At 57.2% G+C, this 24,006-nt stretch overlaps 8 protein-coding genes and 9 non-coding genes across 17 annotated transcripts; 4 read left to right on the top strand and 13 right to left on the bottom strand.

The window, feature by feature from the left end:
* Positions 1-384: 384 nt before the first annotated feature.
* On the bottom strand, positions 385-454 carry PHYSODRAFT_t445. The gene has a single exon. It is a non-coding gene; the product is annotated as a tRNA-Gly (tRNA).
* Positions 455-779: 325 nt separating this feature from the next.
* On the bottom strand, positions 780-850 carry PHYSODRAFT_t444. The gene has a single exon. It is a non-coding gene; the product is annotated as a tRNA-Gly (tRNA).
* Positions 851-1,175: 325 nt separating this feature from the next.
* PHYSODRAFT_t443 lies at positions 1,176-1,246 on the bottom strand. Its single transcript has one exon. It is a non-coding gene; the product is annotated as a tRNA-Gly (tRNA).
* Positions 1,247-1,571: 325 nt separating this feature from the next.
* PHYSODRAFT_t442 lies at positions 1,572-1,642 on the bottom strand. Its single transcript has one exon. It is a non-coding gene; the product is annotated as a tRNA-Gly (tRNA).
* Positions 1,643-1,967: 325 nt separating this feature from the next.
* On the bottom strand, positions 1,968-2,037 carry PHYSODRAFT_t441. The gene has a single exon. It is a non-coding gene; the product is annotated as a tRNA-Gly (tRNA).
* A 325-nt stretch (positions 2,038-2,362) lies between these two features.
* PHYSODRAFT_t440 lies at positions 2,363-2,432 on the bottom strand. The gene has a single exon. It is a non-coding gene; the product is annotated as a tRNA-Gly (tRNA).
* A 325-nt stretch (positions 2,433-2,757) lies between these two features.
* PHYSODRAFT_t439 lies at positions 2,758-2,828 on the bottom strand. Its single transcript has one exon. It is a non-coding gene; the product is annotated as a tRNA-Gly (tRNA).
* Positions 2,829-3,153: 325 nt separating this feature from the next.
* PHYSODRAFT_t438 lies at positions 3,154-3,223 on the bottom strand. The gene has a single exon. It is a non-coding gene; the product is annotated as a tRNA-Gly (tRNA).
* Positions 3,224-3,548: 325 nt separating this feature from the next.
* Positions 3,549-3,618, bottom strand: PHYSODRAFT_t437. The gene has a single exon. It is a non-coding gene; the product is annotated as a tRNA-Gly (tRNA).
* Positions 3,619-8,170: 4,552 nt separating this feature from the next.
* Positions 8,171-8,521, bottom strand: PHYSODRAFT_482375 (hypothetical protein; the record flags this gene model as incomplete). Its single annotated transcript, XM_009522452.1, has 1 exon — positions 8,171-8,521. A coding segment is annotated over one exon (351 nt), but the record flags the coding sequence as incomplete, so codon positions are not given.
* A 180-nt stretch (positions 8,522-8,701) lies between these two features.
* Positions 8,702-9,085, bottom strand: PHYSODRAFT_326468 (hypothetical protein; the record flags this gene model as incomplete). The annotated part of the gene is made up of 1 exon (XM_009522451.1): positions 8,702-9,085. One exon carries the CDS (start codon positions 9,083-9,085, stop codon positions 8,702-8,704), a length of 384 nt encoding a protein of 127 aa, XP_009520746.1.
* Positions 9,086-9,844: 759 nt separating this feature from the next.
* On the bottom strand, positions 9,845-10,216 carry PHYSODRAFT_326467 (hypothetical protein; the record flags this gene model as incomplete). The annotated part of the gene is made up of 1 exon (XM_009522450.1): positions 9,845-10,216. The coding sequence occupies one exon, from the start codon at positions 10,214-10,216 to the stop codon at positions 9,845-9,847; it is 372 nt and encodes a 123-aa protein (XP_009520745.1).
* A 1,227-nt stretch (positions 10,217-11,443) lies between these two features.
* PHYSODRAFT_354070 (hypothetical protein) lies at positions 11,444-16,473 on the bottom strand. The gene has a single exon (XM_009522449.1). The coding sequence runs from the start codon at positions 16,337-16,339 to the stop codon at positions 14,318-14,320; it is 2,022 nt and encodes a 673-aa protein (XP_009520744.1). The 5' UTR covers positions 16,340-16,473; the 3' UTR covers positions 11,444-14,317.
* Positions 16,474-17,352: 879 nt separating this feature from the next.
* Positions 17,353-18,515, top strand: PHYSODRAFT_555272 (hypothetical protein; the record flags this gene model as incomplete). The annotated part of the gene is made up of 1 exon (XM_009522448.1): positions 17,353-18,515. The coding sequence occupies exon 1, from the start codon at positions 17,397-17,399 to the stop codon at positions 18,513-18,515; it is 1,119 nt and encodes a 372-aa protein (XP_009520743.1). The 5' UTR covers positions 17,353-17,396.
* A 497-nt stretch (positions 18,516-19,012) lies between these two features.
* On the top strand, positions 19,013-19,936 carry PHYSODRAFT_480655 (hypothetical protein; the record flags this gene model as incomplete). The annotated part of the gene is made up of 1 exon (XM_009522447.1): positions 19,013-19,936. The coding sequence occupies one exon, from the start codon at positions 19,013-19,015 to the stop codon at positions 19,934-19,936; it is 924 nt and encodes a 307-aa protein (XP_009520742.1).
* Positions 19,937-20,286: 350 nt separating this feature from the next.
* On the top strand, positions 20,287-21,717 carry PHYSODRAFT_297104 (hypothetical protein; the record flags this gene model as incomplete). Its single annotated transcript, XM_009522446.1, has 1 exon — positions 20,287-21,717. One exon carries the CDS (start codon positions 20,287-20,289, stop codon positions 21,715-21,717), a length of 1,431 nt encoding a protein of 476 aa, XP_009520741.1.
* Positions 21,718-21,830: 113 nt separating this feature from the next.
* On the top strand, positions 21,831-23,353 carry PHYSODRAFT_326460 (hypothetical protein; the record flags this gene model as incomplete). The annotated part of the gene is made up of 5 exons (XM_009522445.1): positions 21,831-21,948; positions 22,019-22,175; positions 22,252-23,035; positions 23,113-23,229; positions 23,303-23,353. The coding sequence occupies 5 exons, from the start codon at positions 21,831-21,833 to the stop codon at positions 23,351-23,353; spliced, it is 1,227 nt and encodes a 408-aa protein (XP_009520740.1).
* Between the last annotated feature and the right edge of the window lie 653 nt (positions 23,354-24,006).

Raw genomic sequence — 24,006 nt, 5'->3', positions numbered from 1 at the left:
GAATCGAACCCGGGGCATCTCGTTGGCAACGAGATATTTTACCACTAAACCAACGGCGCTTGCACGAACACGCAACCTACAAAAACACACTACAACAAGCCCCACACACCAACACACACCAACACGGAATACACGACTCAAACGCTCCACTCGCCGCTATCCACCGCCTCTCTCCGACCACAACAGCCGCCGCCACACTTCATTGACCGCGCCGACAAAGTGCTCGCTTCGGTAGTCGGTCTGTCGGCCGTGCCGGCGACTGGTGGCCTGCAGGACGTCCCCGGACGCCGATCCAGCGCCAGCGCGGGCAGCCTGATGCCATCGACCCGCCAGAGCGCGTGCAGCAGTCGCGAGTGGTCGAAAAAGGCGATGCGGCAAAGAGAATGCGCCGTCCGGGAATCGAACCCGGGCATCTCGTTGGCAACGAGATATTTTACCACTAAACCAACGGCGCTTGCACGAACACGCAACCTACAAAAACACACTACAACAAGCCCCACACACCAACACACACCAACACGGAATACACGACCCAAACGCTCCACTCGCCGCTATCCACCGCCTCTCTCCGACCACAACAGCCGCCGCCACACTTCATTGACCGCGCCGACAAAGTGCCCGCTTCGGTAGTCGGTCTGTCGGCCGTGCCGGCGACTGGTGGCCTGCAGGACGTCCCCGGACGCCGATCCAGCGCCAGCGCGGGCGGCCTGATGCCATCGACCCGCCAGAGCACGTGCAGCAGTCGCGAGTGGTCGAAAAAGGCGATGCGGCAAAGAGAATGCGCCGTCCGGGAATCGAACCCGGGGCATCTCGTTGGCAACGAGATATTTTACCACTAAACCAACGGCGCTTGCACGAACACGCAACCTACAAAAACACACTACAACAAGCCCCACACACCAACACACACCAACACGGAATACACGACCCAAACGCTCCACTCGCCGCTATCCACCGCCTCTCTCCGACCACAACAGCCGCCGCCACACTTCATTGACCGCGCCGACAAAGTGCCCGCTTCGGTAGTCGGTCTGTCGGCCGTGCCGGCGACTGGTGGCCTGCAGGACGTCCCCGGACGCCGATCCAGCGCCAGCGCGGGCGGCCTGATGCCATCGACCCGCCAGAGCGCGTGCAGCAGTCGCGAGTGGTCGAAAAAGGCGATGCGGCAAAGAGAATGCGCCGTCCGGGAATCGAACCCGGGGCATCTCGTTGGCAACGAGATATTTTACCACTAAACCAACGGCGCTTGCACGAACACGCAACCTACAAAAACACACTACAACAAGCCCCACACACCAACACACACCAACACGGAATACACGACCCAAACGCTCCACTCGCCGCTATCCACCGCCTCTCTCCGACCACAACAGCCGCCGCCACACTTCATTGACCGCGCCGACAAAGTGCCCGCTTCGGTAGTCGGTCTGTCGGCCGTGCCGGCGACTGGTGGCCTGCAGGACGTCCCCGGACGCCGATCCAGCGCCAGCGCGGGCGGCCTGATGCCATCGACCCGCCAGAGCGCGTGCAGCAGTCGCGAGTGGTCGAAAAAGGCGATGCGGCAAAGAGAATGCGCCGTCCGGGAATCGAACCCGGGGCATCTCGTTGGCAACGAGATATTTTACCACTAAACCAACGGCGCTTGCACGAACACGCAACCTACAAAAACACACTACAACAAGCCCCACACACCAACACACACCAACACGGAATACACGACTCAAACGCTCCACTCGCCGCTATCCACCGCCTCTCTCCGACCACAACAGCCGCCGCCACACTTCATTGACCGCGCCGACAAAGTGCTCGCTTCGGTAGTCGGTCTGTCGGCCGTGCCGGCGACTGGTGGCCTGCAGGACGTCCCCGGACGCCGATCCAGCGCCAGCGCGGGCAGCCTGATGCCATCGACCCGCCAGAGCGCGTGCAGCAGTCGCGAGTGGTCGAAAAAGGCGATGCGGCAAAGAGAATGCGCCGTCCGGGAATCGAACCCGGGCATCTCGTTGGCAACGAGATATTTTACCACTAAACCAACGGCGCTTGCACGAACACGCAACCTACAAAAACACACTACAACAAGCCCCACACACCAACACACACCAACACGGAATACACGACCCAAACGCTCCACTCGCCGCTATCCACCGCCTCTCTCCGACCACCACAGCCGCCGCCACACTTCATTGACCGCGCCGACAAAGTGCCCGCTTCGGTAGTCGGTCTGTCGGCCGTGCCGGCGACTGGTGGCCTGCAGGACGTCCCCGGACGCCGATCCAGCGCCAGCGCGGGCGGCCTGATGCCATCGACCCGCCAGAGCGCGTGCAGCAGTCGCGAGTGGTCGAAAAAGGCGATGCGGCAAAGAGAATGCGCCGTCCGGGAATCGAACCCGGGCATCTCGTTGGCAACGAGATATTTTACCACTAAACCAACGGCGCTTGCACGAACACGCAACCTACAAAAACACACTACAACAAGCCCCACACACCAACACACACCAACACGGAATACACGACCCAAACGCTCCACTCGCCGCTATCCACCGCCTCTCTCCGACCACCACAGCCGCCGCCACACTTCATTGACCGCGCCGACATAGTGCCCGCTTCGGTAGTCGGTCTGTCGGCCGTGCCGGCGACTGGTGGCCTGCAGGACGTCCCCGGACGCCGATCCAGCGCCAGCGCGGGCGGCCTGATGCCATCGACCCGCCAGAGCGCGTGCAGCAGTCGCGAGTGGTCGAAAAAGGCGATGCGGCAAAGAGAATGCGCCGTCCGGGAATCGAACCCGGGGCATCTCGTTGGCAACGAGATATTTTACCACTAAACCAACGGCGCTTGCACGAACACGCAACCTACAAAAACACACTACAACAAGCCCCACACACCAACACACACCAACACGGAATACACGACCCAAACGCTCCACTCGCCGCTATCCACCGCCTCTCTCCGACCACCACAGCCGCCGCCACACTTCATTGACCGCGCCGACAAAGTGCCCGCTTCGGTAGTCGGTCTGTCGGCCGTGCCGGCGACTGGTGGCCTGCAGGACGTCCCCGGACGCCGATCCAGCGCCAGCGCGGGCGGCCTGATGCCATCGACCCGCCAGAGCGCGTGCAGCAGTCGCGAGTGGTCGAAAAAGGCGATGCGGCAAAGAGAATGCGCCGTCCGGGAATCGAACCCGGGCATCTCGTTGGCAACGAGATATTTTACCACTAAACCAACGGCGCTTGCACAAACACGCAACCTACAAAAACACACTACAACAAGCCCCACACACCAACACACACCAACACGGAATACACGACCCAAACGCTCCACTCGCCGCTATCCACCGCCTCTCTCCGACCACAACAGCCGCCGCCACACTTCATTGACCGCGCCGACAAAGTGCCCGCTTCGGTAGTCGGTCTGTCGGCCGTGCCGGCGACTGGTGGCCTGCAGGACGTCCCCGGACGCCGATCCAGCGCCAGCGCGGGCGGCCTGATGCCATCGACCCGCCAGAGCGCGTGCAGCAGTCGCGAGTGGTCGAAAAAGGCGATGCGGCAAAGAGAATGCGCCGTCCGGGAATCGAACCCGGGCATCTCGTTGGCAACGAGATATTTTACCACTAAACCAACGGCGCTTGCACGAACACGCAACCTACAAAAACACACTACAACAAGCCCCACACACCAACACACACCAACACGGAATACACGACCCAAACGCTCCACTCGCCGCTATCCACCGCCTCTCTCCGACCACAACAGCCGCCGCCACACTTCATTGACCGCGCCGACAAAGTGCCCGCTTCGGTAGTCGGTCTGTCGGCCGTGCCTCACTTTCGAAATTTTGATGTCGTGTTATTTTCGAGAATTGATTAGTCAACTTCAAACGCGATTATCTCGATAACTCCAAATGGCGCCTAAGCATCATTTCATATGTGCTCGTTCGAGCCGTCCAGCCAATCTTGGACCTTTTCCGCGCTATCGCCCGGAGGCGGAGAGGGTTCGTGGCAGTCTGCGGGTTCCATAGTCCGCGTTGACCAGTCAATGTTCGGGTTGCTGGCTTCGCGCCAGAGGCGACCGTGGATCCCGTCATAGTCATACTGTAGCCTCCAAAATACTGCAGCGAGACACAACGACGACGCACGTCGTCGTCGTTACTCCATCAGCTGCAGGTAGAGAGGTAGCGAAGAAGATTTGCTTCAGAGATGGCAGTTTGCAAGGTGAGGTTTATATTTGATCAGTCAGTGGTGTTGTGTTGCACTGAGGGGGAACCACCAAGGTGAAAAAAAACTCTTGGCCCCAGTGGGCAGCAGGAGACGGCCTTGAGCTTTAGGGTGACGTCGCGTTCTCAATCACTTGTGTCGAGCATTCGTAAGACAGTTTGACGACAAATCAAATCTAGTGATTTGATTGGCGAATAGTACGACTTGCCAATTCTGTTGGCACTGCCAGGCGCAGAGTGCTCGCAGGCTCTGCTAGGAAGGCCCGCGTTCCTCTTCGCTACTCTTTTTGATGCATTTCGTTGCACTTCGTATCCTGACTAATATCGGGCGCAGCATAGTAGTGGTAGTAATGATTGGCGGTTCGGTAGAACTGTGCGGAGGAGCGCTGCGACACCAACAAACTCCCTCTACATATTTAAAACACCACGGCGAGCTTAGATCGTTTAGATTTCCTAGTACTACAGTAGCAGGCCCAGCAAACTGGTAAGCGCCTTCAGCCGGGCTGATCAATTACTTTAGCTTTGGCATTTTTCATGTATTCCCGAGAAGTTTCGCCGCTCATTTGACTCTTAGAGGCCCTCACGTCGTTTTGTAGTTATTTGTTTGCGACACCACCAACAGCTTACCTACACGTGGCCGCGGGTGAGGTCGGTGGTGTCCACTACCGACGTAGGTGGAGCTGCAGCAGTGTGCGCCTCCGGGAGTAAGGTAGCCAAGCAAACCGCAACAAATACAAATACAAATACAAATACAAATACAAATACAAATACAAATACAAATACCAAGACTGGCTGACGCTGCCTTGTTGCTACTACAAAACAGTTCATTTCATGACTTTGGTAAGATCCCATAATGTATTGATTGTCTACATCCTCGCGTCCTCCGACAACGCCTCGGTGCGGAGCATTTGTGCGCGCTCGTTGTGCGCTGCTTCGCTCGGAGGCGTCCTCAGAGGACACGACAGGGTTCGTGGGCCGCACTACCGGAGGAAGAGGGGCTCTATTTGGTTATGCATTAACTAGAATTCACTATAAAGCCCTGAACGTTTTGTTTGTCAAACTGGGCTAATGGTTCGGGTGCATTTATTTCTTAACCATTCACAAACAAGCGTGTACATTGTAGTTGGCAGTAGGGCCGCACTACCGACTACATGTTCGTGCTTGTGAGCGCCTTATTTCGTCGGCTCGACTGTAGGTGGCACGAGCAATTCAAAAACGGCAAAGCGGTTGTCCTCGGGTTCCTACATGCTCAACGGAGGAACTCACGCAACGACACTACCCTCTGAAAGTTTTGGCCAATCGCATGGTGCAAATTGTTGTCCGACAAACTGTCTTACGTTTTGACGGACAAAATACAATGTAGCCACTGGTATACTAAAACCAAGATGTAGCCAAAATGCGTTGATTGCAAAACGTAAGACGCTTTGTCTTACGGTAGGCTCTCTGGGGTTAAGTATCGTCTTACGAAAGAGCATGAATCTTCTTTGGCCTTCCCTCAGGGGCGTAACTAGGCCCGATTAGGGGGGGGGCACCCCCCCCTAACTTTTGCCCCCCCCCCCCCCGGATTGGCGGAAGACAATTTAACTGTGTTTACGTGTATTAATGCATTAAATGTCAGTGCGGCACTCAGTGGTGGTACCAAATCGATCAATTGCATCATCTCTGTTGATTGCTCCAGATAAGTCGCGCTCAATTGAAAGTAGCAAGAGATCCGACATCAATTCATCGCTTAGCGTAGTTCGTAGTCGTGGCTTCACCCGCTTCATTGTAGAAAATGAGCGATCGGTGCTTGCAGTCGACACAGGCAGAACACACACGAGCTGTAGCAGCCGATACAAGATCGGGAAAACCCTCTTCATGTCTGTAGCCACCATCGCTATACTCAAGTCACCCAACGACTTAAGCCCTTTGAAGCGATGATCACGTCGAGCGATAGCACCAAGGTGGACAGCTTGATCAAACACCACTTGGAACTGCCTATTGAAGTCGTTGGGGGTAATAGTCCATTGCAATGCGTTGGGATTCCAACTTGAAAAAAATTGTTTTTGGGGCTTAGACCACCACACAGCTCCATAAGACCAAGAACATCTACACCAAATCGACTTTTTAGCTCCTGAAGAATGATTTTTACAACCGGCAAGTACACATATTCGTAGAAATGTTGTTCTTGGGTTTGCTGAGTATCGTTGTCTGCACCAGGGACACCACGTTTCCCTTTGCCTCGGTGTCGCGATCCTCGCCGGAACCACGGCGCCTTCATTGCAGGCACCAAAATCCCCCCACTAACCGGCAGTGTGCTACAGAAACCAACACACCTAATCCATACAGCAGTGAAACTGTTCTCAGCCTCACTGCGCATAGGCGTACCAAGCATTTGCTGCAGCTCTTCTTGAATTCGCATCGCTAACAATGCAGCAGAGGCGACGTCCATATCATTTTGTTTTGCAGATATTGCGATAGCACGTTAAGTTTCTCGAGCACAGTAATGAGAACTTCTACGTGAAAAATGAATTGAAAAGTTCACATTTTGTCGAGAGTCCCAGCAGCATCAGCTCGCTTTTGAGGATCGACAGCATCACTAGCTACCGTTAGAAGCACGTTAGTGATCGACATCCATAGGGATCTAACGCGAATTAGGGCCCTCACACGACAATTCTATCGCGTAGTACTAAGCGCCTCTGTGTTCATAGGCTGATTCAGCCCCTGGCCAGTCTCCAGAGCGCCCTCTCTCAGTAGTTTTTCCTTCTCGTCACGCGCTGTGTCCATTAAAATACCATTCCGTTTGCAAGAGGCACCACACGTAGTATGAATGTTTTACACAACATCAAAACATTCTACCACCGAAATTTGTTTTGGCTGCACACACAATGACCAGGTTCAACCTGTGTGCGAAGAAGTGCACGTAATATGCATACGGACATTCTCCACGCACTCTCGCTTAGAGTCCTGTGTAGTCCCCCGACATATTAGCTGCCCCGTCGTATCCTTGGCCGCGTAGATTGAGCACTGGGATGTTCCATGCTCATGAGGCCGTCGAAAAGATCAGCAGCTCCCGTTGACCGAACATGAACTTCCTCTAAGAATCGCTCCGAATTCGTCCCGTGCGAGAGCACACAAACCGCACCACTATCGACATAAATTCTTTCTTGCCTTCGCAGCTGGCCTCGTCAACCAACACGGAAAAGTACTTGCCAGCTAAATTTGAAGTCTACTTTCGTAACCCTAGCCCCGTGCCTCCCTAGAAAAAAGGCCTAGTCCTATACCGTGCAGGTTCGGACAATTTGATGTCCGCGTGAGAATTCGGACAACCTCTTAATTTCAATTATTAAATTTCGGATAATATAGTGTGGTCTACATTACAATATTTTTGCAATCCAGGCTTCACAGTGAGATAGCCTCACAGCAGAGCCTTGTGCTGCAGCACGAGCAGGACGGACGGCGTGCGGCAACGACAGGGACTGCGGCTTGGCCTCGGGCTGGAGGGCTGTCCTCGACGGCCGGCCGCAGCAGCACACGCAGTACGGACGGCAGGCAGCGACGACAAGGACTGCAGCCTGGCCTCGGGCGAGGAGGCCGCCCTCGACGGCCGGCCGCAACAGGAGCAGGACGAATGCCGCGCGGGGCGGCGGCGAAGGTGAAGGCCGTGCGGGGCGGCCGGCGCATAGACGGCTGCGTGGCCTCGAGCGAGGTGATGGCGCTCGGGGCCGGCAGCGACAGCAGCAGGTTGGCGATGACGTCGTGCAGGTTGGCGGAGGAGGTGATGGCGGCGCGGGGCGACGGGCGCATGGCCAACTGCGTGGTGTCGGGTGGGGTGGCGGCCAACGAATGAAGACGTAAGTGTTTGTCATAGATGTAATTGAAATCGAAACGCTAGATTGCTTCACTGACTTCGTGTGTTGAATATGCATCATGCCTGATTGTTGCTGTCGAACGCGCGCAGGACATCCGATGAGGCCCGAACTCGACTAGCGTTCGCTGTTGCCCGGGGCTTGAGCGTCTGGTGCTTGCTGTGGGAGCAGCGCATGGATCGTCCGCGTGTCAGACGACTCTACAACGCGCCCCTGTGCAGTAAGTGCTTGGTGTCGAAGTATGTGGTCGTCCAGCTTGCCCTCAGTGTGCATGCGTTTTAAGGCTTTAACCACTGTTCCGTACGCTTTTGTTTTCTTGTGGTGCCCTCGCAGAAACGTCAAGATGTTAGCCTCTGCATCCTTACCTGCTTGTAACACGTCCGCCTTTGATCCAGTGACGTCGTACCCATCCGGTAAGAAGAGTTTCATGAAAGCAACAGCTACCTTCGTCTCGTGGTAGCGCCGACGGTTCTGACGCTTATATCACAGAACCACTCGTACCAAACTGACGAGAGAGACTTGGAGCGAGCCCGCTGCTGTTTCACCCGGACAGGCCTGGCCGCCCCCACCGCGCGTTCTGCATTCGACGGCGTCGTATCTTTCACGGGTGTTGAAGTCCTCGCACCTTCAAGCGACGCCACTCGATCATTAAGCGCCTTGACTTGGTTCGACAAGGTGCAGTTGCTGTTGGATCAACTCCGTCTGCTTCCTCACTAAGTCGTCGGACGTCGGCGCAGCTGGGGGCTTCTCCTCCGGCTCGCCAAGCTTCTTCTTGCGCTGAAGAAGGTCGCCCAGAATGGTGAGTGACCAACTGCCAAGCTCTGACTCCGTGACACTAACCTGGGCCAGTCCATGCTGAACTCGTTTGATGTAGGGACTTGTAGGTGCTAGCCTCAACATGTCGTGGTAGTGCAGCACTGCGACCGCCATCAGCACTTCAAGGACATCATCGTGGAAGTTGAACTCGGCCGTGAAGCCGAACGCGGATGCAAATAAAAGCTGTTGAAGTTGACGGATCTTCTCAGACACCATTGGGTCAAAGAGATGAAGGGTAGGTAAGCCAGGCTTCGACTCTGAACCCCACCCGGCTAACGCTTTACCCACTTGCTGATCTTCTCGTGTCGTGCTGACGATGTAGTTAAACGCCTTTCTGATGGAGGTCATACTCCAGCCACCGCGGTCTAGAATCCACGGGGTGTTGAGCTTGCTGTTGCCGTTGGCATTTTGCGCAGCACCTCGGGGAACGAGTGCGAAGACAAGCCCTGGGTCACCTGAAATCCAGTCTTTAAGCACTCGCCCACCCACTTGTTTAACACACGGTTCACGTATGCCTGCATGCCGGGAACGGCAATTCGCCTAGGCGGAGGCGCGGTGCTGGAGGCACCGCCATCAAATGCTGCGTTGTGAACTTGAAGTCGGGCTGCCAAGAGCTCAGCTAGCGGGCTGGATTCAATTGGGGGGATCTCCAGCGGTTGGGTGTCTCTAGGTAGTTGTCGAGTAGGAACTCGCTGGGCGATGTCTGCATGATGCTTGCGACGGCTAGGGCATGCAGAGGGCACGTCATGAAATCGCCGAAATCGTAAAACAGAAATTCACCTTGGTAAGAAGCCGACTTCATCCGCTTAAAGTGGATGTAAATACAGCCGCCTAGACATAAACAAATTGTGTTAGACAATTGCTGCAACAAACATGACTACTTAATAATAAAAAACTTACCAGGGTAAACCGCGACTTGACTCTTTAATAGACACGGCGTGTCCGATGAGCGGCCAAGTAGGTACCACAGCAAGCTCAGATGCGATGCTTGTAGTCATCAGGTGTCGTAGCGCCGCAATAGATTGTCGTGATAAGTGCCCGGAGGTCAGCTTTCGTGCAGGGAGGCGCCTGGTTCGTGAAGTCGGTGCCCCGCTTAGCACAGTATTTGTCCACGATTGAGGCAACCTTCTGCAGACGCCGACTGGACACGCTGCTTAGCGCCGGGAAAAGCTCGAGTAGATGGTTCTTTACATTCCCAAAGTAGCTCGCAACCGAGTTTTTCGATAGTAGCGTCCCTTTAGAGCTTTCTTGGTACGCAAGATGCATAGCGAACTTGTCGAGGACGATGTACAACACATCTCCGGTGTCATCTGCCCCTACCATCGAGCAAATCTGCTTGACCGCCATGCCTTCCCGAGGTAGCGAAGCGCTCAAACACGTTAAGCGCCGTTAGGCGCGCCCGCTGGGAGTTGCCTGGTATGAGATTCTACGTCGACATCTCTGATGTAGAACTGGTAGCACTGCCTCGTCTGCTCCGACGCCAATCATTTTCCCTGTTTAAGACGATATGTGTCCGATCGAGCATGGTCTTTTTAAAATATGAGGTTGACTTGCTTTTATTATGATCATATCAAATATTTTGTAGAGGATCGGACAAAATATGTCCGAATTGTCCGATTTGTTACTGACACGACAACATGAGATTCGAAGCACGCCCATTGGCCAACACAATCTGTCGAAGGCCTCTGATAGGCCAAAAGCTAATGTCATATTATAATGCGAAAATTGGTGTGTCCGAACTTTGATGCTATTCTACCATGTCAAACTCACAACCTTCACTCTTTTCTCCTTTCTGCGTTATAGTTTTTCCTCCTATTTTTGAAATTTGTCCAAATTTTACAAACCCGGCCGCGCCTGAAACAACCCAAACTCTTCAAACAGCAATGCAGTCGCAGGCGAAGAAAGCGGCGAGCCTCGTCGCCGGCGATGCCTCCCGCCTGCGCGCATTCCTGGAGGCCGGTCGCGGCAAGACCATGGTGCTGACGGGTGCCGGCATCTCCACGGACTCCGGCATCCCCGACTACCGCGGTCCCAACGGCGTGTACAACCGCAACAAGGACTTTCGCCCCATCCAGTTCCAGGAGGTCAGTTATGTCGCGGCTACTGTAGTGGCCTATTGCACTCTACCGCTTACTCTTCTCTCAACATATATCTATTGATACTCTTCAGTTCATTGGAGCCCACACGTATCGCCAGCGCTACTGGGCGCGCAGCTTCCTCGGGTGGCCCAAGATCCTCAACACGCAGCCCAACGGCTCGCACAACGCACTCACGGAACTGCAACGAGCTGGCGCCGTCTCCGGCATCCTGACGCAGAACGTGGACCGCCTGCATACCAAGAGCGGCTCCCACAGTGTTGCGGAGATGCACGGGTCGCTGCACGAGGTGGAGTGCCAAGGTTGTGGCGATGTGACTTCGCGCCAGAGCTACCAGGAAGCTCTCCGTGACCTGAACCCGAAAGTCGCCCAATGGTCCATGGAGCACCCGGATAAGGCTTCAGGAGACGTGGCCTCCAGTGACAAGGTGAACCCGGACGGTGACGTCGATATTTCGTGGAACTACGACGACTTCGTCTACCCAGCGTGCAGCAAATGCGGCGGCCTCATGAAACCCAGGTACGCGGCTTGTTTCTCGTTGTGGGGAGGTAGAAAAAATTAATTTGACTTACACTCGACCCGTTGTTGCTTGGTTAGGGTCGTGTTTTTTGGCGAGAACATGCCGGCAGCCACACGAACGGCAGCGCTGGAGTACGTCAGTGATGCAAACGCGCTGCTAGTCGTTGGCTCATCGCTCAAAGTGTTCTCGGCAATGCGCCTCATCAACCACGCTCACGCCCGCAAGATCCCGATCGCCATTGTGAACTTGGGACCCACGCGCGCCGACGAGCTGTGCGAATTGCGCATCGACACACCTTGCACGAGTTTGCTCACGGAGGTGGCAGGCTTGTAGAGATAGAATGAAAACCTTGGCAGAGCAATCTATAGATCGATCGCAGGTGCCGAGAATGCATTAAAAAAAACATCAACGCCGGAGTGCGACAGCTAAGTGCTCGCTGGCGGAGCGAATCAATTAAACGAAGGATGAAGATCACGCACCATGAACTACTTCTGTCGTCGAATATCTTACACACGCAAAACGTAGCAGCTTCTTCGCGGGGAACTCTATAAGCACCCCGCGAGTTTTCAACGCTTGCAAAAGCTACTTAGCTCCACACAGTACGCGTAGGCAGCGCCGTAGAAGAACCACCAACTGGTAGGTTGGGCTTTGCTGCGCTTCCGGTGCTCACGGAGTTAAGGGATGCCACCCGCTGAGCTAGCCAGCTGGGTCCCGTCGACTTGGCTGGCTCCTCCTTCTCTTCGGGAGACGGCGTGACCTCATCGTCCGCCTTCTCTGGTTCGGGTGCTGGGGCAACTTCTTCTTCGACCTTCACAGGCTCTGGCTGAGCAGGGGTCTCCTGAGGAGCTTCGGTCTCAATCGGCTCTGGCTCGGTCTTCACTACCGCATCCTCGGGTTTCTCTGCCTTATTCTCACTGCTAGCATCTGCGGCAGCGGCGGCAGCCGCAGCAGTGTCGTAGCGGAATGTGATCGAGTTGGAGTGGTCGAACGGGCGGCGCTCCATCACTGACTGACTGCCGTGAGCCAGCACAGGGACTGCCGACCTGGCCTCACGCAGCTGAGCCTCCGAGAACTGACGCGGGTTCACGGTCGACTCCTTCACGCCAAGACGAGGACCGTCGTACTCGGGCATCGTCTTCTGAATGGTACGGCCAAGCGCGTGGATGCACTGCACGACCTGCGCAATGTTCTTTTGGTTGTACAGATCGACAGTCTCGAACAGATCGAACTCGGCGACGCCGATGGTGCGGCACGCGCGCACGAAGCTGCTGACGTTTTCCATCTGCTTGAAGGGCATCGTCGAAGTCTGGATCTTCGGGATGAGACCGGGCTGGATCTTGTTCATCAGTGTGCACAGGATCACGCCGTCCTTGAGGCTGTCCGCGAAGCTGGCCAGGAACTTCTCGCCCAGAACAGCCTCGATCCACTCCTGGGCCTCCTCCTCCGCCGTGGGGCCCGATGTGGCAGCCACGCTGTTGAGACCGGGAATTGACGACGCGACCTTTTCGTCGCTCACGGTCGTCTTCTCCACTTCCTCCGAGAGCTCAGCAACCGTCGCATCGACCTCCTCCTTCGTCGGCACGTGCTTCGCGCTGGGCGACAACTCGCCCTCAGGCTGCGAGTCGAACGTGGCGAGCTGGTCCGCATTGCGGAAGCGCGACAGCTGCTCGATCTTCTCCTTGGACGGAGGCGGCGGCGGGGGCGGCGCGCGGTACGCGCTCTGGGCCGCGTCCGCGCCGAGCATGACGTTGTTGGTGTGGTACGACGTGTACCGCTTCATGGTGCGGAAGCTACCGAGCGTCTGCTGCGAGATGATGTTCTTGCCGTCCGCAAGCTGGTCGGGCGTGAAGGAGCGCTGGTTCTTGACGCTCTCCTTGACGCCCAGCGTCGGGCCCTTGAAGTCAGGGTAGTTGCGCTGCACGGCGCGCCCCAGCGCGAAGATGCAGCGCACGACGTTGCCCAGGTCCTTGAGCTCGAACAGGTCCACGGTCTCGAACAGGTCGAACTCATTCACGCCCATGACGCGGCAGGCCTTGAGGAAGGCCGACACGTTCTCCATGAGCTTGAAGGGCATCTTAGACTTGGTCTCCACGCGCTTGACCACGCTCGGGTGGATCTTGTTGGCCACGGTGCAGAGGATCACGCCGTCGCGCAGGCCCTCGCCGAAGTCGTCGCCTATCTGCATCTCCGAGATGCTCTCGAGCCACGCGCGCGCCTCGTTCTCCATGTCGTAGTCGTAGCGCTCGGCGGCCTTGCGCGCCAGCTCGGCGTCCAGGCCGAAGCCGCCGCCGCGGGCTTTGACGGGGGTGCGGGAGGACATGACTGACTGACTGACTGGCTTTGGGTAGGTACGAGGGTGTCTGTCTCTCTTGATCTCTCGGAACTGCGCGCTCCAGCGCAAGTCGGGGAATGACGGCGCCAGAGGAACTCGGAAAGTCGGAAGAGCGGAGACCAGCTGGATGTACGGAGACGGAGCCCAAACGTCTTGGAGAATGTATGGGGCGATTTTACGGCAGAAGTGTTGCGATCAGACACCAAAGTCCACCACGTACGAGGCACAATGACAACCATGCCCGAGCTAGCCAGCTGGCGGCAACTTCTTCCGGCGTCTGGAGACCGAGCCACGCAGAGACTTATCCCGCGTAGCATGTTGCGCATCCCGCAAGTGGTAAAGCGAAGTAACCTTCGCGTTATTTAGTGGAGCTGCAGTTCAACTTTGCATCTTTCGCGTTCGTGGTCGTGCTGGTCGATGGTCGTTCTACAGCTAAAGTGCTAATACGCAAAACTCTACTCGGATAGATAGATTTTCTTTCGGGTGACGCCATCGGATAGCTAAGCGTCGTCCTGGTTGTTCGTGTGCGGCTTCTCGGGCGACTTGGCCGAGTCCCAGGCGTGCGCCAAGCGCTTGGTCGACAGCAGCGGCTCCTTCTCTTCCTTCGATCCGACGAAAGCACCATCGCGCTGAGAGGTCCCCACAGGCGTCGTCGGCCCACTCACCACCGTCACCGTGGCAGTGTTGTACATGCTGTGCGAGTTGCCACGAGCTGGTTGCGCCGCAAAAGCTGCCAGCGAAGCTGCCGTCGTGCTCGCCTGCTTGGACGCGCGCTGGTACAGCTTGGACTTGAACGCGTACTCCTGCCGCAGCATGTCGAGCTGGACCTTCGCTGGAACGCTGCGGATGATTTTCCAGAAAGACCAGATCAAGAGCAGCGAGAGGTGTTCGCTCACGAGGATCATGACCATGCGTGTGGTGAGCGAGAAGCAGGCAAAGTCCGGACCGAAGCGGTAGTGCGAGAAATCACCACCCATGGCGTACGAAATCTGCTTGGAGCAAGACGGCGAGTAGAACTCCATGGCGCCCGTGGAAATGAAGATCAGCCCGATGTTGACAATCACACCAGTCAGAGCAAGGACGTGAAGCATGTTGAGCCACTCGCCGATGCCGCTGGCCTTGCGGGGGAACGGCCGTCGGTTGGTTCGGCACAGACGGAATCCATCTCCGCGGGTCTTCAAGGCATTCACGATCATGCAGGCGGCAGGCATGAGCGGCCACAGCATCGAGAACATGACAACGAAGCCGAACTGCACCGTCATGTGATGGTAGTCATCGTACGGGTCGTAGTTCTCCTGCTCGCTCTCGAACAGAATCGCACGCGCCTTTGCATTGAGCAGCTCCACTTCCCGCTCGCTGTTCTCAAGATACCGGGCCGACGATCGATTCAATAGGTGCGCAAGGTTAGCGCTGTTCCGTGCAGCGGTATCACCGCGGTTGGGCGTGTTTTGATTGTTGCGCGCGTTGTCAGAGTCCTCGTTTCGGTAAGACATCTCCGCGAGCAAACGCCGCTCCCCTTGCGCCTTGACCATAGCCATGACTTTGCGGTCCGTGCCACGGAGGCGCTGCTCGTAGTGCTTACGGTGGATCCACGGGACGGCCACTGCAATGAGCAAGTTCAGCAGCTGGGTGATAATAATGGGCGTGAGGAAAAGCGTCTCCAGGTCGAGGTGGTTGATATCGAACGTTACCCACCCACGGCACGGAATGCAGCGCGTTTCACGGATTCCCATCTCATTCCACGCAGGTGGACAAGAGTCACAATACGAGCCCGAGCGGTCCATATACGGTCCGAAGCAGCAATTGGCTGGGTCCTTCCAAATCAGGGTGTTGAGGAAGTTGGTGATGGTGTCACCGGCACCGGGGATCACGTACACGAACGCAAGCAAGAAGAACCACGTGTAGTAGTTGAGGAAGTCCATGAGGAACAGCTTGCGAATCATAGACTTCTCGAACTGCTCGATGGTTTTCCAGTTTTCCCACTCAGTGAACATTCGTGCGGCCTTCGTGACAATAACGCTCCACTGGATAATATCGACGAACAGTCCATACAGTATACCACCGCCTAGGATGTAGAACCACTGTGCCGAAAAGAGTCCTCGGTCGGGGTAGCGCACCTTGAGCACCTCGAACGCGGTGATCCAAATCGCAATCACGAACATCATGATGGATATCTGCACAATCATGAAGGTGACCACGGCTAGATACTTTGGATACCGTTTCCAGCTCGGGTAGTACTGGTCAGGCAAGCCAGTTACCGGATTCACAAAGGCGTCTCCACTGAACTTCGGGTTACGATACACAATCGTGTTGGTCTCGATGTTGTTCGCCCACATGTGATTGAGTTCGTTGTTGCGGCGAGACCAGGCCTTCAGGAACCAGTAGCTCCACACCACTGAGATCAGCACGGCCCAGCCCACCAGCACGCGCATATACATGGGCGTACCCATGACACCACGCACACATGTCAGGAGCACGCCTAGCAACGCAATGGGGACCAGGAACTTGTTGTAAAAGTCCATGAAGGCAAAATAGTATCCAACCTTCTCGCCAAAGTGAGCTCTCACTTTACGAAGGAAGTTCTCCGACAGGAACTCGAGCTTCTGCGTTCCGATGAACGTCTTGAGCAAGTATCTGTTGGTGGCAGGGTCGTGCACTGGGAAGATGGATCTCACATTGGGGTGGTCCTCCGTGATCTTGGCCGTCTCTCTGATGATGTGGTCGATCACTTGGATCCTCTCGGCGGGGGTGACAATGGGGCTGCTCTGCACCACCGAGTCCACTTCGCGCGAGTTGCCGCTGCGCAGCCACGTCTGGAAGCGCAGGCGGCGGCCGTAGATGGCCAGCGCCTCGTCGTTGCCGCGGATCAGCAGCACAAAGTACTTGCTGGCCTTCTTGCCGTCGGCCTCCACGCGGCTGAAATCCCCCTCCAGCACGTCCACGTCCAGGCCGCTGGCCACGAGCTTCTCGATCAGTCGGCCTTCCACCCCGGCGCTGATGTCCACGACCACGTCGCCCTTCTCCTTCTTCTTCTTCGTATTCTTCTGCTGATTGGCCTTGCGCCTTGTCACAACGGCGAAGTCGTAGGTGACGCCCTCCAGCTCCGCGCCCTTCAGGTAGCGGTACGTCCCTGGATGCACGACCAGCGGCTGGCCGGGCTGCGGCGACACGGGCGACTCGAAGGTCCACTGGTCGTCCTGCAGCGCCAGGTTCATGGCGCCCGCCGAGAGGTGGCGCTCGCTGCGACCTTGGGTCTGGCCGTTGATGGGCACGGACGTCACCTCAGGCGTCGAGTCGTCGTCCTCCATGGCTCGCGAAGGCTCGGCGTGCGGCTCTCTGGGGTCCTCGTTCTCTTGCAGTGGATGGATCTGATTCGCTGCACTTTGTGGAAGTGCGGTGCCATACTTATACACGAAAGAGGCGCCATCATTTCGCTTCATCTGCACTTGACCTTCCTATGTGTGGAATGTTCTCAAGTGCGCCGCGAAGCGGCACATGGCTTGATGTTCAGTTTTAAAGCTGTTGCAGCGTCTTCAGGAGGCAGGCAGCCCGCCGCAGGACGCCAGCGAACGATAGCAGATGGAGAAGACGACAGCACTACTACAAGACGCCGCAGTCCGCAATGGCGAGCACTTGCAGACGCCCGCCGAGGAGCAGCCGGCAGAGAGCAGCGACTCGGAGAGCGAGTACGAAATCCTGTATCCCGGTGACGACGCCACCCAGGAGATCCTGAGCGACAGCGACTTCTACGGCAAGTTCATGCCCAGCACCGACACGCTGTCCGAGTCCGTGCTGCGCTTCTGCGGCAGCTTCCCCGTGCGCATGGCGCCGCTGGTCGCGAGGGCGCTGGTGCAGCGGTTCACGGACGTGCGCTTCAACTGGGCTACCAAGACCCTGCAGTCGTTCCTAGAGGTGGTCTGCTGGACCAGCGTCACGTACGCGACTTATTCACTGTACGGTGACGTGCTGCTGGCCTTGGAAGTCGGCACCTTCGTCGGCGCCATGATGTCTGTATGTGACGAGATCGTGCTGCAGTTCGTGCGCGGCTTGGCGCGCGTCATCCGAAACCAGCCGGGAGGTGGCGACCTGCTGCAGCGACTGGGCTTCGACGTGCCCAAGAACGGCAAGGCGCCGACGGACGGCCAGGAGATCACGCTCATCAAGAACCTGGTGTTCGGCTACCTCGGCGTCGTGGCGGTGCGCTCGTTGTGGGAAAACTTCCACGACGTCAAGTTCTTCGCGCTGCTGACGGCCTGCACGGGCGTGGCGTTCGTCGTGACAGCAGAGTTCTGCTGCTTGTGGCTGCCCACGCGACGCGTGGGGCTGACCCTGCAGTCGCGATTCACGAAGGTGAGGCGCAACTGGCAGGAACATTGGCTCCGCTCTATGGTGGAGATGCTCTGCTGGACGCTGTCCACGAGCTACTTGTACTACAGCTCGGAGGACTTCTGGTGGGCCTTCCGGGTGGGCACGCTGGTCGCCGTCGGCGCGAGCCTGAGCTCGGGGCTCGACCACCTCACAGACGTCGACGTCATGCACATCGATAAGCCTGAGTACGGCTTCTGGGAGGAGCGAGCTCTGGACGACCCGTTCATGGCGCTGGCGGGGAGACTGGTGAAGGTTCAGCGCGCGCTTGAGACGACATGGCGCGCCGTGGAGGCGGAGGCCATGGACATGTACGAAAACTTTGGCGAGTGAAGAGCTCGCCTTACCGATGTACCTTCAAAGGACGAACCTCAATGCAAGAACGGACAGTACGTTTGATTGTTGCCTCTCTCGCGCAGCGTCTCTGGTGATGCGAATCACCTCGATACTAACCCGACACGCGTCACCTCAGCGAGACCATTATGCTCGCAGCATTGCTGCGCTGCACTATGCGTGTGCCACTCGCGGCAGTTACCAGTTGCTTGCGGCTCTATTCGTCTGCAACGCTTCAACGTGGGTCACCACGCAGCGTCGACGCTATACTTACCTTTGCCCCGACTATAGCAATTGTGGTACGCATGCACACTTGTAGTTGCCGCAAAGGCAACTTGGTCAAGTCTGTCCCAGGTCATTGCGTGCCTCTGCATCTTAGCCGGCGATGGCTCACCATCGGCGGCAGTATCCAATTTCCCCCGACAAGCACAAATCTTCCGTAGCTCGTCAAGCTTCCTCCCTCCCCTCCTCCTCTCCAAGTCAAGATGGCCCCCAACATGGACGCAGTCGCCGCCGCCACGTCGGCCCCGCTGGCCCACGTGCAGAACAGCCACATCCGCGAGATGCACTCGGACGTGCTGTTCCACATCGGCCTCACCTGCTCGCAGGAGGAGCGCCAGCAGGTGGCCGCCACCTTCGGCGACGTCAAGTTCTTCGTCACGGGCGGCAGCGCCGAGCGCATGACCAACTTCGCGCACTCCGTGGCCAAGGAGCTGGGCATCGCCACGCCCTACGGATACAAGCTGGCCCCGATCGGCAGCACGTCGCGCTACACGCTGTTCAAGGTGGGCCCCGTGCTCGTGGCCAACCACGGCATCGGCATGCCGTCCATCTCCATCCTGCTGCACGAGGTCACCAAGCTGCTCGAGTACGCCGGCGCGCACGGCGCCACCTACATCCGCATGGGCACGAGCGGCGGCATCGGCGTCGAGCCGGGCACCGTCGTCATCACGTCCGAGGGCGTGAACAACAAGATGGAGTCCGTGGACGAGGTGGCTGTGCTCGGCGCCACTGTGCAGCGTCCGTCGATCTGCTCGCCCGAGGTGCGCGAGGAGATCATCACCGCCGCCAAGGAGGTGGGGCTGCCCTACGCGGTGGGCAAGACGCTCAGCTGCAACGACTTCTACGAGGGCCAGGGCCGCCTGGACGGCGCCATCTGCGAGTACACGCTCGAGGACAAGATGGCGTTCCTGCAGAAGCTGGCGGACGCGGGCGTGCGCAACATCGAGATGGAGGCGCGCTGCATGGCCGGCTTCTGCCACAAGCTCCACATCCCCGTCGCCGTCGTCTGCGTGACCCTGCTGAACCGCCTCAACGGCGACCAGGTGCTCTCGAGCCACGAGACGCTGCAGGGCTTCGAGCAGCGCCCCGCCGCCGTGCTGCTGCACTACATCAAGAGCAAGATCAACGCGTCCGCGTAGAGCAGAGTAGATGCTATCACAATATAAATTTTTGCTCCAAGAAGTGTCGTCGACAGCGACGCCGAGCTCACGAGCTGGAGCGAGCGCAAAGGTTAGTCGTTGCCAACTGATCGCTCTGGATTCGCACTGCAACCAGCGCGTCAACGCGCGTCAATGCGAGTTCAGCAACCAGAACTGCAGACACACAATGCAACGGGTGCCGCTTGGGCGACCACTTCAACATCCTAAAGAAGAAGGGCGGAACACGCCCTTATAACTGCTGCAGCCGAATCTGACTCCGCCCGCAGCCTTCACTTTTCAAACGCCGATTTGCTCACTCCACGTTGGACCAAGCCCCGCAGTCGACGCCCATGTCCTCCAGCTCGCGCGCGACGCGTCCCGTGTGCTTCCGATCGCAGTGGAGGGACTCCGGTCTGAGCGCGTGCGTGGCTGTGAGCGGCATCAGCGACATCGGCGCCGCCGCCAACCGCGAGAACCAGGACGCGTTCTTCACCTTCTACGACCCCAAGAACGCCGCCTTGGTGGTGGGTCTCTTCGACGGCCACGGCCGAGACACTGGGCAAGACGTGGCCCAGGCTGCCAAACGGTACTTCGAGGCGCAGTTCCAGGGCTACTCGAGCGAAGACTACGCGCGGCTGCAGCGAGACCCGGAGCAGTTTTTCCACGAGCTATTCGCGTCGTGCCACCAAGCGCTCAAGTACATGCTGCGCGATCTCTATGAGCGAGCGGGCCACTCCGTGGAGGAGCACCAGCCCGACGGGTTCTTGGTGCGCCACAATTGGCACACCGGAACAGTTGCAAGCGTCCGAGGCGGCACCACAGCGACGATCGTGGTGGTATTGGACGGCGGCAAGAAGATCTACTCCTCTAACGTGGGCGACTCTGCGGCGCTATTGATCTCCATGCAGCCTGCTATGCGAGTGGGAGATGTGGAAGTTCACGGGAACGATGGCGCGGATGTACACCGGCAGAACTTTCAGTTGCTGAGTGGTGACTCGAGTGAAGACAACAACCAACCGCCAGGATCCCAACCAATGTTGGTCCTGTCAGGGAACCACAGTCCTGAAAGTGCCAACGAGTTCTTCCGTGCTCGGTCTGCACGTTGCAGTCCGCTAGACGCTTCATTACCAGCTCTGCGGTTTGTGTACGACAGCACGGAGCCGAAGAGCCGACGCCTCCCCATCTTCACCTTGACTAACAACGGCGACTTGCACCGTAACCCACGAGGCGACTACTACAAGAACGTCCGCGACGAATGGGCAACTGTGGTAGCAACACCATTCACCTCGTTATTCCCCGATGCTCTGGCGTTCACTCGTTCGCTCGGGGACTTCCACATGCACAGCTACGGCGTTAGCTGCGACCCGACGGTCACGGAGCTGTCGCTCGAGCGCGTCATGGCCAGACACCTCGGACTCACCACTATCTCATCAGACAATCAGGACGAACATTGCAGCAGCAGCACAGACAGTGACGGCGACAAAACGAGGTACGCCTCGAACGGTAGCAGCGAGGACCCAAGCGAGGTTACCTTCATGCTGCTGGTGGCGTCCGACGGCGTGTGGGACAACTGGGCGTTCCACGATTTACACTCTTTCCTCAGCTCTGTAGCTCGCAACAAGAGTCTGCACCAGCAAAGCGCCGTGCCCGGCGAGTTCGCCCCTGTGGACGCCGTGGTCTCCTCACTGCTGGACGCCAACCTGCAGCGCGCCAGCAGCTACTTTGGCGACCAGGCGGACAACATGACGGCCGTTCTATGCAACTTCACCTACAGAAACTGAGCTAAATCATAAATTAACATGCGTTTGAGTAGGTTTGTTGCGTAAAACACTCCACTTTTATCGCGCCTCCACCGCCGCAGATCACAAAGAGACCAGCAAGTGTCGAGAGGACCATGATGCGCCGAGCGGCCCAGGGCATTGGCGCGCGATGCGCCGTCATGACGAGACGCCCCAGCGCATTGCAGGGCGTCAACAAGTGCGCAGCCCGCGCGCTGGCCACCAGAGGCCCCGGTGCGTGAAGATAATTGCATGGATGTATCATTGACACACTGGACTGACCTGTCGCCAATGCTGCTGCCAGAGCTCGAGTGGATGAAGAACCGCGACCCGTACTGCAACGTGGGCGAGTCTATTGCATCCAAGATCGGCGTGAATCTGCACCGCCAGCCGAACCACCCGCTGCACATCATCAAGACCAAGATCGAGGGCTACTTCGACGACCTGCACCAGAACCACGGGTGCGTCGGGCTCTTATGCCTCTGGTTGAGAATAACTGAGTTTGTTTGTACTAACAGGTTTGTGTGAATGATGCAGTGCCCCTAAGTTCACGGTGTTTGATGATCTGGATCCCGTTGTGACGACGTACGACTGCTTCGACTCGATGCTCGTGCCCAAGGACCACGTCAGCCGCAAGGTCACGGACACGTACTACGTGGACGAGAACCGCGTCCTGCGCGCACACACTAGCGCGCACGAAGTGGCGACCATGAAGAAGGGCTTCACGGCGTTCTTGGTGTCGGGCGACGTGTACCGTCGTGACGAGATCGACGCCAGCCACTACCCCGTGTTCCACCAGATGGAGGGCGTGCGGATTTTCTCCGAGCTTGACGCGGCGACGCCTCGGGAGGAGAAGGTGGCGCATGTCAAGGAAGAGCTGAAGAAGACGCTGGAAGGCATGGCGAAGGATCTCTTCGGTGATGTGGAGATGCGCTGGGTGGAGGCGTACTTCCCCTTCACGGAGCCGTCGCTTGAGCTGGAGATCTACTTCAACGGCGACTGGCTGGAGGTGCTGGGCTGCGGTGTGCTGCAGCAGGAGATTGTGCGCAACGCTGGACTCGGAGAGAACGTCGGCTGGGCGTTCGGCCTCGGCCTTGAGCGTCTTGCCATGGTGCTGTTCGACATCCCTGACATCCGTCTCTTCTGGTCTCAAGATAAGCGCTTCATTTCGCAATTCAAGGACGGCCAGATCACCAAGTTCAAGCCCTACAGCAAGTACCCGGAGTGTTTCAAGGATGTGAGCTTCTGGCACGACGATAACTTCCACGAGAACAACCTGTGCGAAGTTGTGCGTGACATCGCTGGCGACATGGTGGAGCAGGTACGAGTGTTCACAGTTCAACCAGGAAGATACTTCCGAAAATCCTCGGCCTAACGCGATTTTGTTTTATGTTACAGGTTGCTGTCGTGGATGAGTTCACGCACCCGAAGACCCAGCGTAAGAGCAAATGCTACCGCATCACGTATCGCCACATGGACCGTAACCTTACAAATAGCGAGGTTGACGAGATTCAGGTAATACTCTCGCTAAAAATATGCAAGGTACTACAGGCAGATCACTAACATGGAACTTGTCGCCGATGTGTAGGAGGTCGTGCGTGCTAGGATGGTGAAGGACCTTGGTGTCGAGCTCAGATAGATTGCAGGAGCCTGACGTGGAGCTAGATGTACCAAAATGCGCTTCAGTGGCCGAGGCTGATGGACGAGGAATGGCATGCCAAAGGATCAGATAAATGAAAGCAAACTCGAAAGCTGAAGCGACGTTACTTGATTTGAGCTTTGCGGCAGTCTAGGGTATAGACCCCTCGTTGTTGGCTTCAGTCTTATTTTGCTGAAGCAGTGTTGAAACGGATTGAGTGAGGAGGCGGTCGCAATTGAAGACGGAATTGGCCTCAGTTGTGCGCGTGCTCGCAAGCTCATCGACTGACTGCCCTGTGTCAGCATGGAGGAAATGGCTCGAAACCCAATGAGCCCGGCAGAGGACTGGAAGCGAAGATTCCAGAGGGAGACCAAGGTAAGCGATTGGGTCTGCGACTTGCACTAGTGGTCTGCTTTGCACTTATTATTTCCATGTTGTAAAGGTTAACAAGGAGCTGGGCCGGCGTCTTCGGGTATGGCGATGTTCAACTTAAGGTGTTTCCTCTCGAGACTCTTGTGCTGATGGTTCGTTGAAAACGCAGGAAACAAAACATCAACTCGAGGAAGAGAAATCGCGTTCACAGGAGCTGGCGAACCAGTTGCTTCACTATAAAAGACTCCAGTACTGCGACGAGAAACCGAATGTGCGCGCTG

Source organism: Phytophthora sojae (genome assembly GCF_000149755.1).
Source record: "Phytophthora sojae unplaced genomic scaffold PHYSOscaffold_2, whole genome shotgun sequence".
NCBI classification, from domain to species: Eukaryota; Oomycota; class Peronosporomycetes; order Peronosporales; family Peronosporaceae; genus Phytophthora; species Phytophthora sojae.
This window is presented reverse-complemented; position numbering and strand designations above follow the sequence as displayed.

Excerpts from the sequence above, each read along its gene's own strand:
- PHYSODRAFT_354070 (XM_009522449.1), bottom strand. The coding sequence starts at position 16,339 with ATGGACTTTTACAACAAGTTCCTGGTCCCCATTGCGTTGCTAGGCGTG.